The 15,209-nt window shown below is 36.5% G+C and overlaps 1 protein-coding gene across 2 annotated transcripts in view; it reads left to right on the top strand.

Moving 5' to 3' along the window:
• The window catches only part of gpc6 (glypican 6), a 126,213-nt gene that overhangs the window by 38,337 nt on the left and 72,667 nt on the right, over positions 1–15,209 (top strand). For both annotated transcript variants that reach the window (XM_015386419.1, XM_015386420.1), the window contains exon 2: positions 4,680–4,838. In XM_015386419.1, the coding sequence (XP_015241905.1) occupies positions 4,680–4,838 (159 nt within the window). The remainder of the gene's footprint in view (positions 1–4,679; positions 4,839–15,209) is intronic.

The raw sequence follows: 15,209 nt of genomic DNA, 5'->3' as shown, positions 1-15,209 counted from the left end.
ACATTTTACTTCATTTTGGCTTTTTTAGGGTCAGGAAGACCTGGGGCCCGTTTCACAAAGTAGGTTTACTGAAAACTCCAAGTTTTTAAAACTGAAATCGGGGGAAATTCTGAGTTTTTCATTTTACAAGGAGAGTTCACTCAACCTCTGTTTCCTCAATAAACTCAACAATAAAGTTTCCTCTCCCTCCACCCTCCTCAAAGCCAATCACGCTGGTTTATTTTTCTGATCTTGCAAGGAGATTTTCGTCACAGTTTTACCCGAACAATAAAAAGAAAAACATTCACATAGGTCCATTAGGCACATTAGATGCTAAAAACACAAACATATCTTGTCCTTTAGACGAGGATCAAATTACAGAAAGGGCAACATTTAATCACAGAGAATTAAATATACATTAGGAGGCCGCATATAGATGTCCTTCAGATTCAGAAAGTTATCTTTATGAGTGCTACCGTTTCATCTAATAATACATCACATACATCCATGACCTTATCTGTCCTCACATCCTCAGCACTAATTTCTTTAACATGTCTTTATAAGTAATTAATATGAGTGAAAGCACATTGATGTTTGGTAACACCGTTATAGGAAACAGTTGCAGTCAAACAGCCACTTAGTATTTACTGTGTAATGGAAGACAGAATCAAAATGAGGAGGAACCCCATTAGATGATGCACAGGTCCTACCCATTAAAACAATATTCTTATACTTCACTTGCTGTCAGGTGTCCTTTTCCCCCCTAACATTTCACCTAAAATTAATAAATTTATCCACTACCATTCAACAGCTCAACTAATAGTTTTCCCCTGGTAATGTTATCCTGGTTGCAACAGGCTATGGCAGGCATATTCATTAGTTTGTTTGAATATGCATTTCTCAAATCTGAAATACAGCCTGTCCTTGTCAAAATGAATAATTTTTTTTATATCTAAGATAAACATTCTGGATGTATTAAAAACATTTTGGATCTATATATTCCTACTGTTACTGGTCATCATTTGTATTATTTTGAACAGGAAGAAATGGATTTCAGATATGATAAATACATATTCAGTCAAACTGATAAATGTCAAATTGATAAATGTCAAACAGCTACTTAAAATGTGTAAAATGTTTTAGATATATGAAACGTATTTCTTAGAAGTGTAATCTTGTTTGCTTACACTCTAAAATTAGGTTAAAACTGACTACAATCTAATTTAGAAAATCTCATTACATTCTTGTATCGGAATGTGATTTTGACCAGGAAGAATCCTATATTAGCGACCTACAAATTAAACAGCAGAGACGAGTGCTTTTAATAAAAATCAAAACGGCCTGCAAACTCACACTACTTACAGTATAAACTTACACATTGACTCAAGCAGCGATATTCTCCTACGCCATCTACCTCACCTTTGCTGCTGTGGTGCTGTTGCACACTCTTTTAAAAACTTTCTCCAATATTTTTTTCTAATGCTACATTAAAACCTCTCCAGTGGTGTGAAAGAGGCACATCCTCTTCCCTGTTGTCATGGTCAATCGTCAAATCAGGGCTCCACTGATAATGGCTTTTCATAGTTGTTATACACATGCTCAAGTCCATGTGAACCTACTCGGAGTTGATTAAACTAACTCACAGCAGCTGTTTTCAAACCATGAACTCAGTTTCCAACCTTAGGGTGGTTCAGTTCAGAGTTGATGATTTAAGTCTGAGTTTGTAAAACCTGCATTGCGAAGCGGGCCTCTTTAGTGAAACCATCTAACTTCTCAGAATAGCCACTGTAAAAGTAACCCATCCTACTATATCCCTTAACATAACAAACATGCAATAGTTCATTGGACATCGTGTTCTATAAAACCTACTTAATTTCCTCACATTTAGATCTACAGTATTTGACAAGGTTTAAGTGCTTGGATAGAAGTCCTGTCACACCAAATTGAGAGTTATTGGTGGCGTTCCTTAAGTTTCAGCACCATGAACACTTCTGGTCTTTCAGGGAAGAAATGTTTTTAATTTGTAAGATAGAAGGAAATCCGTCTTAAACCCCTGTAGCAGAATTCTGAAGATGACTACTTTAAACCATCTGACAGGCAGTGCACAGCAAAAGCTTGCTGAATGGTAGTGTTGTCCTACTCCTTTCTCCAAAATCATTTTCTTTGGTAAAAAATCTGGATAAAATTTAATGGGAAAATAGAACTTTCTGAGCACATTAAATGCCTGTTTAAATAAAAACATTTAGACCATGTTCATCTTTATAAAATGTATTATCAAATTACATTGTTTATGATGGGATATAAAGTACAGAAATTCTCCCTTAGACAAGAAAAAAAATTCCTTAAAGATTATCATATGCGATTTACATAAAATCCTGACCCTAATTGTTGAGCATGCCATACTAGTTATGTTAATTGAATTAAAGCAGATTTCATTAAATTCACTCACGCTATAAACCCTGATCTGAAGGGCCATAAATAGAGGTCTAGTGCACCAGAACCACTGCTTTCCTCTATATAACACATCTAAATGACATTTCATAATCCCATTATTTGATTGGCTTCTTATGAAACCACTTAAAAAAAAACAGATTAATCAGTGTAAATCAGAAGTATCACCCTTAAACCCACACTTTTTTAGTTCAACTGTTCAAACATCCACCTATTACGAACTAATGTTTATGGTAATCTGACAATATGTCTTTTTTATTTGAAATCTGGAAAGTGTTATATTTTATTTGCTATTAAATGTTATTCTTATAGTGCATTTACACTGAACATGACATATCGGCAGCAATTTGCATGCTGTGCAACAATCTTCTCTCCTGTCGCTTCACCATGCCACAAGACAGAGGAAGCAGCTATCTGTTGCTTACTATTTAAACTAAGTGTGGTGGACCTGGATATTAAAGAACATGTCCAACAACTTTGCTTTTTTTTTTTTTTTATTATCATTACACTATCATAGGTATAGAGCAACGATATGAACTCTCTGCATTTAACCCATCCCGTTAGGGAGCAGTGGGCTTCCATTGTACTGCACGCAGGGATCAGTCTGGGGTTAAGGGTCTTTTGCTCAGGGACCCATAGTGGCAGTCTGTGGGAGTGGGGCTCAAATTCAGAACCTCAGGATTCCAAGCTCTATTCCCTAACCACTAGGCCTCCACTCCCCACGGTCACGGTGCTTTATTCAATATGAAAGGCTTAACAGCAGCCATATTATTCCTGTGTCTGCTAGATTCTACAGAGATGCTCCCAGTACTGGTAGGCCAGGAGCTACAGCTGGATCACAGTAGCTTCCCACTTCTGTTTAACCAGTACCCGCATCTTTCCTGGTTAAGAGGGAGGAACACCTCAGGCAAAAGGTGAGGCGGTTCTGGAGCTCAGACAAGAGAAGTGGAGGAGATCAGACAAGAATGCGGGCAGAGAGTCCGCAAGAGGGCGGGAGAGGTGGCCAGCTGTGCTCCAATCTGGAGTTCAGGGAGGTTACAGCGTTAGATCGAAGGATAATGATAGGAGATCGGAGTAAGACGTTGTGCAAAGAGTGTACCAGAGCAGGGGAGAGGACGCGGGTGGCTGGGCCCAGGTCTGCAGTTAACAAAGGGAATAGTGAAAGAGCAGAAGAGGACACCCAAAGATCGGAGCAAGGAGGAGGCGGGTGGCTGGGGCCAGCTCTGGAGCTAGGAGATTAGCGCAAATGATTAAGGATTTAACAGTCCTTTTAAGAGCTTATTTAAAGGGCTTTTTTATAAGTCACCAACAAAGCTCTTAATCATTAAACTGCCTGATCAACCACATGGTTGACCAATTGTTCAGCAAAAATGGAAGTTGGCATTAGAGGTGAGTATTGGCATGAGTGTTGCGATTCGATACATGTCGTAATACTTGGGTCACGATACGATATTATCACGATATTGCTGTATCACAATATATTGCCATATTTTCCCCAGCTATCAAAATCAAATGATGAGATAAAACAGCAAATGCTGTATATTTTCATCAGAAAATATTGATTAGGTATTATTATCCATGTTGTTTGGGGTTTTCTTCCACTGTGACTGCCTCAAATACAGATTTGGTGCTGCATGCACAGTTAAAGCGCTCCACAGCGCTTTCTGCCAGAGTGGTGGTGCAGAGGTAGCCCATTTTCTTATCAATGTTTATGTAACCATTTTTTTTTTTAATCGATACTAAGAAGTGAAAGATCGATATTATATTGGGCAGCCGAATATCACGATATATCGCCAAAACGATTATTTCCCACACCCCTAGTTGGCATGCAGTTAAAAGGTTAAGATCACTGTTTACTTCATCCTATGCCAGAATGTGTTTTGGTTCTTTTTTTGTATGAAAAAAGCTCCTTCACCCTAAGCAACAGCCACATCCAGTCCCTTTTTGGTTGTCAAAATGCAACAAGACAGAAAAGTTCTGATGCTGACTCCAGCGACAGTCACTACAACAAATACTTCAGTCATTACCATAATTATGCCTGTCCCATCTCTAGAGGAACCTGCAACAATTTGCATTTCTGCGCTCCTGAATGTACTTCTACATAAAGATCACAATTAAACTGACCACTCTGTTGACTAAAATCGCATTTGGCCTGATCTCACCATTAAACGTGTCAAGTCTATTAGCAGTTGGTGTTAATTAACTAACAAAAAACAACAAATATGTGTTTTGCTCTTTTTCTTTTACAGGAGAAGATCTCCGTGTTTGCACTCATGAACACACTTGTTGCACGCAAGAAATGGAGGACAAATTTGGTCAGCGAAGTAAGCTTGACATCGAAAATCTGCTTGATGAGAGAAGTCATACGCTGAGAAGCACATTTGTCTCCAGACATAAAAGATTTGATGGTATGTCTTTTCTTGTTACTAGTTTTAATACCTTATCTTTTTAAAATTATTCAAATACTTTCCCCATCACACTATTGTTAGTGGAAGAAAGAAATCAAAAGAAATTGCGAGTAATCCTAAAGGACCAGGTCTTTTCTGATTTACCCTGAGGAGGAGATGACTTTGAAAATCTCATTAATATCCTTTGGTTTGAAGAAAACGTCCTGTTGGAATTAAACACAATTTGTTGTGCAGCAGATTGACAGCTTGAATGGCATCACTGAGACGCACTCTACATGATTAAGGATGCTTGGAGTTATTATGTAGCATGTGATTTTGTTTTAACTCTTATATCACTGTTCAAATCACCATGTTTCATTATTTTACTTTGAGTGAGATCATACTGTATTTTAAACCAAACCTATCTGTCCCTCAAAATGTTCACCTCGTTCTTATCTTTTATTTTTATCTCTAACAAAAAGGGTTCTATTAAAGAATATTATTTCTCCTTATTTTTCTCCTTATTATTTCTGCAACCATTGGACTGTGTAGGTGGCCAAAGCTTAACACTAAGGACAATGAAAAGGCATAGTGGGGGTGAAACTTGTCAACATTAGCCACCTGTCAGCTCAGTTTTCTTTTTCTTTTTTTTGGAAATTCTTGCAAGACATTGCTCTTTTTGTTTGTTTAAATGAAATCCCCTTAAGTATTAAAACCTTTTTTTTTACAGAAAGATCAAACAAAAGGCTAAGCGTTTTAAGGAAAAGAGTATTTTAAATCTTTGTTTTATCTTATACTGTAATATAGGCTATTAATGTTACCACCAGAATGGCCAATGTTGAATTTTCAAATAACTTTATGTACAACCCTATGCCGATACAAGAAAAAAGAAATAGATAATATGAGCCCAAAATATCGGCCAACTGATGTAACAGTCCATCTCTACTTTCTGCCCACTCATAAGTACTGTATGGTGAATGATTTGTGTTGATAGGGGTGACACATTATCTAGAATGCATGACATCATGAACTTTAGTTTTCTGGATGAAAATAAATGGGTCATTAAGGACTATACCAGCCAGATAAGGATGCAGAAATTTAGACAAATTAGTACAGAAAGAGTTTAGGAACATCAACCTTCTTTTATGGCCATTTTATTTTTCCCAGCTAATTCAGAAAGGAAGGGGAATGTAACAGAAGACCAATGATTCTGAATGATCTAAAGATATTGTGTAAGAAAAAAAGTCTCTTACAAGCTACTCATGAGCAGATACATTGTGGGAACAATTCTTTCAAGATCTTACATTAAATTGAGTGGTAAAGGGCGTTAAGGAGTTGTGTTTTTTGTAAGTCAACTGTTTGACAGTAAAAGTTGAGTCGAAGCAATGATGACATCATATCCAGAGGTGGGTAGTAAATAGTTACATTCACTCACTTACATTTACAGTACTTGAGTAATGTTTGGGGGAAAAAAAACCACACAAAACAATTTAGGATTAGATATAATGCACTGTACTTTTTATTTTAACGTAAGTAAAAATGTGATACTACAGTATCACCACTCTTACTTGACATTAACATTTTTGGCTACTCTATCAATTCACTTTTAATGAAAATAAGCCTTTTTTAAACAAATATGCACCATTGAGAGACACACTTTCTTCTTTTTTTACCCAAGGCTTATCTGCTGTTTTCCATCTGCTGAGCCTGCTGTGTCATTTACAGTATGAATAAGCTTATAACAGACCAGTTTTTCATGCCTTTCACACACCGCCATGCAGGCTCTATCTGGTGGGGGTGTTGTCCAGATGTGAGTCTTCTCAGCCTAATTAAGTCAGCAAGTTGACTTTTTGGTGAGTGCCCTAGTATTGTCATGTATTTCTGGTATCACGCAGGCTAGTCCACAGTCTTACATTTTCATATGTTACTGAAATGTACAGTAGAATATACTTAAATTTGAATTGTTTTACCAGTATAACCCCCTTTTCAAATACAAAAACATGCATAATTTAATATCATCCTCATTATTCACTGAACAAGGTTGTGAGTATTAGGTGAAATCAACCCTTTACTCTGCTGTAAGGTTGAACTGTGAAAGGGGTGGGGGTTGCAGCAGCAGCATACACACATGCATAACTCCAGGCTATCTTTTTTCCCTTGGGATTTGTTGCCACTCTCCATTTCTAACTCACAGTAGATGTCCTGTGAAGAGTTTTTGCTTTGCACTCGCTGTCTGTGCTGACAACCTGCTTTTGGGCCCAGCCATGGGAGGAAACACTAGCTAAACTGCACAAAAAGAACAAAGTAAATTTATAAAAACTATAAATCTCTGAATACACAGTATAACCCCATTTTCATGAGTTACTGGGAAGGTGGAGTTTCACAGCTGGAACCCACCGCAATGTCAGACACAGCTTTGACACAGCTCTCCACAGGTTGTGTAGGTGGGGACAGTCATGCAGACATCTTGATCTGGCTCAGTAAGTCAAATATTGCCCTTTGAAAAAAAAATAAAACTGGATTCAAAATAAAGTATGGTTTTCTATTTATGGATCTGGTAACCATATTGCAGAGAAAAGTAAGACTAAACATCTGAACATTCCTTTCAGGGCTCCTACAGAGGAAGAAGCACAGTCACTAATTAATGAAACTGTTTTTCTTCCTCTGCCTTGTAGAAGACAGCATTTGAAACCAAACATATAACATAACATGTCTAAAAATTGTCGCAGTCTGCAGATGCTTGTCCTAGACGTTAGACCTACTACCTGCTGGCAGGCATAAACGCATGTCACGGTTTTGCAATGTTTACATTTTCTTTTTGAGTCTTCATTGGTTTCATTTTCCTTTTGTGTTGTTTTCTGGTTGTATTTGAGTCTCCCATTTATACTCCTCCTCTTCAGTTACTTTTTGCTGATTTCTCGTCGTTTGTCTGCTCCTCATCTGTGTTTTCCATGACGTTTCCTGTTTTCTGTTTTTTGTTTTTGGACTTTTGCTTCAGTTGCCTCCTTTATGTTGTCAAATCTTCGAGGAACCACCTCAGCTTCAGTCTCTGCATTTGGGTCCGCTAAAAACCTCCACCCAACCTGACAATATGTGTATTAGGGGTATTTAAAAGTACATGTAGAATTTTGAGGGTTTGACAAGCAGCACTTCAGCTGCTATCCTTCTTTGTTGTTAGCTAAACTGCTTCCTCAGGATGGGACATCTTTACTTCCACAGTGCAAAATTCTGATTCTGATCACCCCCATCTTGGTTGTCCATCACTGAAGTCATTTAGTGTTTGCCATAGCAAGCCAACACTAAATTCAATATTCTAAACAGTTGAGTTCTATTTCAGCAAAGTATTTTTCAGCGTTATTTTATATGTTTGTATTTTATTTTATGTATTTTTATGTTTTATTCTGCCTTTTTATGCTTAACTGCTTAACAGTTTTTCTGACTCTTAGCCATTGTTGTTTCTTGTCATCTTTCAGAGCTAATTTGTCCTCATTCTTAATTATTCAGCTATTTACTTATACAGCTATTTACAATGATCCATGATATTACTGTATCACTTTAATGGTTAGCGGTTTCAATCTTATTACTAGTGTCTTTTTTTTTCTTTTTTTCTACATTTATTAATTTTCTTTGTCTTTAGGAATGAAGTTGAATGTTAAAAAAGTTTTTAATTAAAGTAGTTTATGTTAAATTTGAGGCATTTTACTTTGGTTGGAAGTTGTTTTTCTTTATGTTGAATATTTCCAGGGCAGGCTGTTTAGGAACTTCAGTGTACTAATGTGCAAATGAGGTTTGGCTGTTTCTACTTAATAATCAGGATGTGCCCCTACATGGTGTCTTTAATTGAAATAATTACCTGAATTCATTTTTAATCTTAAAAGGACGTGTGACATATTGTTTATTTAATTTATATGTAATCTCATTGTTAAAACATCATGTAATCAGCTTGAAATTAATCAACACTTTAATAATATTATGTTGTTATCACTCTGTCCGCCATAATAATACTTTCTTGCGTTTGTCTAAATGTTGCTCCAGAGTACATCAAGTTCTAAGTAAGACCTCATTCTTAGGTTATTTACCGTAGTCGCCCTTTGTCATGCTTTTAGTTCCACCTACACAGCGTTAATATACTGTCTGTGATATTTGTTCATGTCCTGCAGACTTTGATCGGTCTATAGTTGTCTATAGTAGTTAAGCAGCCCACTCATATTCTGGAATTGACAGCCAGGAAGCCCTTTTGTTGATGTTTTAACTATCCACTTTTCCACTCTTACCCCTAACATACAGCAGTTACTTTGCTTTAAGAACCTTCTGTTCAGATCATATTTGATAACAATTTTATGTATTTTGTGAACTAAGGACAAATATTGCACAAGGCAGCTGAGAACACAGCCATATGTTGCTGATAAAAGATGAGTTATGTACAGAATACAAAGTAAGGCGGCAGTTCATAACAAATTGGGATTATGGAAAAAGTGTAAAAAGTATTTATTTTAAATCTGAATTTTTAGCGGGAGATTTTATGATTATTTTTCTTTAAGAAGATTTTAGGAGAAATGTGAGTGGGAGTTGAGATCTAAAATAACAGCATGCACCCCAGGATTCAAAAACACACTTATGGGACCCCAGTTTGTGCTTTATTTACCGATCAAGAGTATAACTATTAAAGTAGTGTTGCTTATTAATCTTAGCTGAAACAAATGGTTTTGCTCATTAGCATCTAAAACAGATATTTCTTTAATATGGTGCTGTGCGATATAGCAAACATGTGGTCTTAAATAGTGCCCTAATTTGACCATTGTATTGAAATAAAATAATTTTCTAAAATACACGTTGACATGCATTTTCTAATTAAGTTTTTCTGCAGTTGAACATATGTTAATGCTTATTATGCAATGAATTACATGCAATATGCACTTAAAATCAGAAGTGTTTCCTTGACATGACAGCAGGACTGCCTCAGGTAATCACAAAAGGTAATGTAGAAACAAAAGGACTATCTGCCTTGCCACTAAAGCAGCTCTTTGTCGTCCAACCTATCAGCTTTTAACTGTCACTGACAGTGATGGACTTCTCATTTGACTGATGTCCTGCAGAGAACACCTAGTGCTCTACTGGTAGTAAAAGGGATTTACAGCATATCATTTTCCAGCTCATTTAGGGCTTGCTTTAAAGATGGTTGTGTTAATGCTGCTGTCCTCTAAACTTTGCTTAGAAAGGTGACAAGGTTTGTTTATATTAGATCACAGCATGAAATCCAGCTTTCAATACTGTCGTCTCTTGTACATTGACACGATTGGCTGCCTCATCCATGTTATGGAGCTGTTTCAGCCGTTGTTCTTGCACTAATTTCCTGCTGTTCCTGAGCTCAGGAACGCTGTCCCAATTTACGTCTGTTGTCTGGGAGATTCATCCCCCTGTTTTGGGTACTGCGACTGAAAAAAAAAATGGGCCAAGCGTCCTGCGCTTGGCCCATGAAAGATTTTTGTCTTTTCAAAATGACAAAATGATAGTAAAAATGCATTGTATATTAAAATAAAACCTGTCTTATTTGCTATCAGCTTTTAGGTGCTGAACTAAAGTATAATTACTTGATTTAATTTGTAAAGCTTCATTCGCATACAATATCAGTATAGTGTAGATTTTTAAACTTAGAAATGTAAAGATGTAAAGAGCTACACCAACCAGTCTTCTTATTTGGCTTATTTCCTTACCAATATATTTGGCTTTATATCTTTTGTTTCTGAAAATGACATCCAAAAATTCTTACTACTTTTGATATGGAGCTTAAACCCTCAAAACAGGACTCCTGTGTTTCAGGATTATTAAAATAGACAACTGATATTTTTGTTATAACAGAAACCATCAATAGATGGTTGAAGCACAAAAAAACTTGCTTTCTTTTTCTAACATAAAAAGAAAAGCTGTGTCAAAACTATACACAGCCTTGTGTGCACAGCGAGAGACTAGTGCGAAACTGAGATTTGTCAGTAAAATATTATGAGCTCTCAGCATGTCAGAATTATTGAATGCACCGCTGCCCAATATTTCAATATTGTATTTATGCATCTCCCAAAAGACTTAATTTGGTCAAACATCTTAATCATCCAAGTGTTAAGAATGTTGCCTTTTTAACATTTCTGAATACAATTGTTTCCTATGAATGCTAATTAATTAGGCTGCTATGTTTTGTTTTTGTCATGCTTTCAGTTTCAGTCAGACTATTCACAACATTCAATAATTATTCACTCTAATCACTGCAAAACAGAGACAGCTTACATAAATGTCTTATGAACAGACTATATTATATTTGTGGTTGTTTATTTTATTTTAAAATGACTTCATTGATTTTATTTCAAGTTCATTGTAAATTTTCAAGTGACCTTTCTGCACATCTGCCATTATTTTTATTTTGAATTTCCTGCAGCAATGATGACTTGTCTTATTAAGAAATACGTGTCAGTTTGGCACCCAATATCTATGAAACCATGCATACTTAATAATATCTGAATTCATTGTAGTAGAGTTTCTTTTTTTACATTGGATGTAAAACAAAAGCAGCCTGGGATGAAAGCAAAGTGTAACAAAAGGTAAGCTAATTTTACCAGCTCCCCAGAGGACCTATTGTAGTCATCTAAAACTTACAAAGCCTGATAAGACATGGAAATTGACAAAAATTAACTTTGACAAGATAGCATCCTTATTTCAAACAAATTTCATGTGATAAATCCTAAGCAGTTTTCATTCAAACAGCAACAACCTGGAATCCTATCTATTGTGGATATAGTGACTAAAAATACACAGTCTCATTCAAATAGCAATGGTATTTCAAGCACCATACATCCATTGAAGTAAGACCAATTTTTATACTTTTTCTTGGTGTGGTTTTGATATAACAAGTCAAGTGTGATATCATGGAGAGTAATAACATTTTTCTACACCTGCTTAGCTTAGAGCTAATGACCACTATAAATCCATCACACTTTTGTCCGGGCCATTATGATAATTTGCTATGATGTGCATTTCTCATGTCGGATGGAGATGTGACTTACTTCATGTGAACTGTTTAAAGAGTGTTTTCACTCTGAGAAAAAGGTGGTCGTTTTGACAGATTTATCAGTCCCTTTAAAAGTCTGCCACCGATAAGAATACTGCCAGTTACATATTTCAAATACTCAATAGTCTGCTTTTGATATATGGCCATGTAGACAAGCCAATCTCACTGATATTCACAGGACACCTGCCAGTAGTCCAAGTCAGATGGACACAAACAGCAGCTCCTCCAATTTTGCTAATAAAGAGCTTTATTTGTATTTTTTTGTATTTCATGGCTTTTTAATCTTGACTGAATTTGATCTTCTCTGGTTCAGGGCTTAAAATACAACGGGCAATTTTAATATATACCATTCAGTTTAGAGCTCATTGTCCCCTGTCCATATTGTTCAACATTATTTGAAGTGATAAGCATCTTCAGTTGTTGAACATGTCTTCCTCTATGCCAGGGAATAAGGAGAAGTCTATAACCTTGGTATCTATTGGGTGACGGTGGTTATGGAATGAAAAAGAAGCAAGCAGGTGGACAGCATAAACACTATGGCTTGTTATGTAGTATGGTGCAGCAAGCTTTTACCTTGTGTATACAGTATTAGGTCACCTACTGTATAGCGACCGCCAAGGTTGCTTGAACACCTGCAAGAAAACCTAGTACCATCTTCAGCCTTGAAATCATGGTTGATGCAGGAGTTGTCTTGGTGTACACGGTCGCCAAGGAAACAACTTTAGAATGAAGCTCTGAAAACCTGACCTTTCTGCAGACATTAGCAGACTTGACCTCACGTAAAAGCACTGGAAATGGGTGCCTACATATGCAGAAGCTATGAAAATGGGATATACTCATTACCTACTGATTCAGGCTGAGGGAGAATTAATAGCAGGGGCAGACAAATAGAAATACAAGAGGGAAACTAAAGTACCTATCCAATGGTACAGGACAAAAAAATAAAAAACAGTAAAACATGTCATAAACTCACTGGCAAAGAAATACATACCAAGTTTACACATCAACTAAGGAAGTTGAAAGCACCTGACACTAGTCAACATAAAGAAATGAACTAAAAGGGCAACAATGATAATAGAATTTGGTGAGGACTGTAAAACATGATAATCAATACCAAGGAAATGCTGAAATACATGAACACTAAATGAAAACCAAAGCATAACACCAACAGATCATGAAAGGTATGAGTCTTGATTCATACTAATTTTTTCCCCTTAAACCTCTAGTTAGGCATGCATTTCATTTTTTATTTCCTCAATTAGATTTTATGCAATTTATTGTAAAAGTTCCGAAATTAGGACCCAGAATTCGGATTTTGACAGTTCAGTCTGTGCTCAGAGAACAAGGATGATTCCAGCCGAACGGCTGACAAGACACAGCGGACTCTGACAGAGAGTTCCAGACATGGAAGCCTAGAGGGCTGCAGAGCTGGCAGGAGATCAGATCCGAGCTGACAAAGGAAAACAGGGTAATCTACACGGTGAAGTCAAGAGGCAGATCCAGGTTCAGTCCACAGAAGAATCCAACAGGAGTCCAAAGACAGGTCAGGCAAACAGATCAGACAAGGGCAGGCAGGCTCAAAGGTCCAAATACAGAAACGGATCAGAATCAGAACACAATACAAACGCTATAGAACTCTCAACACCAAAGGCTTAAAGAATAATCTGGGACTGATGGCTGGGATCAAGGAGTTTAAATAGAAGCAGGAGCAGGTGGATCAGATGAGCAGTGATGAGGAACAGGAAACAGCTAGAGAGGTGAATAAAAAGAGCAATCAAGCCAGCCATCAATGGTAAAAGCATGACATTTATATAGATAAATTGACCCCTAATTGTGAAACTTACTGCTCTTATCAAGTTGAAGTCCCTAATTATATCACTAGTATTTTAGTGTGCTTATTGTTTTTTTTTTTTTACAAGAATGAAATGCTGTTGCAAATGTGAGATGTTCTTTTCCAGCCAGAGCCTATTGGGCACTGGTCTAACCAATCAAAACGTACTGTCCCTCTATATGCTCATTTGTCAGCTGGTGAATGAGTACACATATGCATGGTTTATGAAATATTTTTTCCGTATGGTAATTGTTGTTTAAATAAAGCTCGTGTTGTGATTTGATTTGTGATAGATTTTTAATCAACTTGTTTCAATCTAGGTTATAGAGAAAACATTTTAGTTATATCTCAGAATGATAGGATATGTTTGATTATTTTCTCTTTTATTTTTCCTTTTTCTGATTTTAAGTAAATGCCACTGGAATTTATAAAGAGTTGTAATTTTTCTTAAAAATTCCTGACCTAGAAAGCTGAAAAAAAGTGAGGTTGCATCACACTTGATGCAGTTTAAATTGTGGTCAAAGGTCTGCACAACATGATTTCAAGAGCTTCCCATTGAAATAAGAGGCATCCTGCTTTAGTCGCAATGTACCACTATTTTTTACAATCCATATCGAGAATGCACACTGGTAGTTGGTTAGTTTGATCAAATAATTGTGTCTTTTTTTTTTTCAAAACAAGGTGATTCAGAGTTTTAATTTATTCTCAAAATTTTTGGTTTCATTTTCATGTTGTAACACTGACTGCTGTTTGTACAGTAGGAGTGTTTAAGCACTTTTCTATCAAAACACACAAAAAGAAAAAAGTTAATATCAGATCTTTCAGAGGAACCTAAACCTTAGGTCATTAAACTTAATACCTGAACCTAATTTAATACATTTGGTTTAATGAGAGATTAGCTCAATTAATTTGTGGATGAGAAACCTAAACCTAAGGTAAATGGATTTAATATGACTTCATTAAATTCCCATTGGGCCTGACTTTGGGACAAACATCTGGTGTGTACTTCCAGCACTGGTTGTAAAAACAGCAACACCCTGCCTCTGCTCCATTCTTATAGAATTTAGTCCACACCTTGGAAAACCGTGATTTAAACCCTTACTAGGCCATTCATCAGAAATTATAAACACATCTGGCCTGGGGTCCCTTAATGAGCTGGAGGGTGTTCCTGGGGATAGAGAAGGTTTCCCAACTTGACCTTCTCCCCCTGTGACCCGATCTGGGATAATTGGAAGAGAACTGAGACCGGAAACATTTTTAGAAAACAAGCAATGCTGGTTCTTAGGATTAGACAAGACTAAAAACTGCCATAGTTGTTCCATTTCGGTTGCTTTTATTCTGATTTCACATTAGTTGTAACCTATTTTAAAATACAATCTTGTCATTTGTATTTTCACATGTATATTACTAAAGTACTTCTCATCTTTAGCTTGATTACTTCCAGAGTTTCTGTATGACTGAACTCTTGAAGCAACTTTGGCCACTGCCTAATTATCTTATATAT

Source organism: Cyprinodon variegatus, unplaced genomic scaffold (assembly GCF_000732505.1).
Source record: "Cyprinodon variegatus isolate N-32 unplaced genomic scaffold, C_variegatus-1.0 Scaffold368, whole genome shotgun sequence".
Lineage (NCBI taxonomy): Eukaryota > Metazoa > Chordata > Actinopteri > Cyprinodontiformes > Cyprinodontidae > Cyprinodon > Cyprinodon variegatus.
This window is presented reverse-complemented; position numbering and strand designations above follow the sequence as displayed.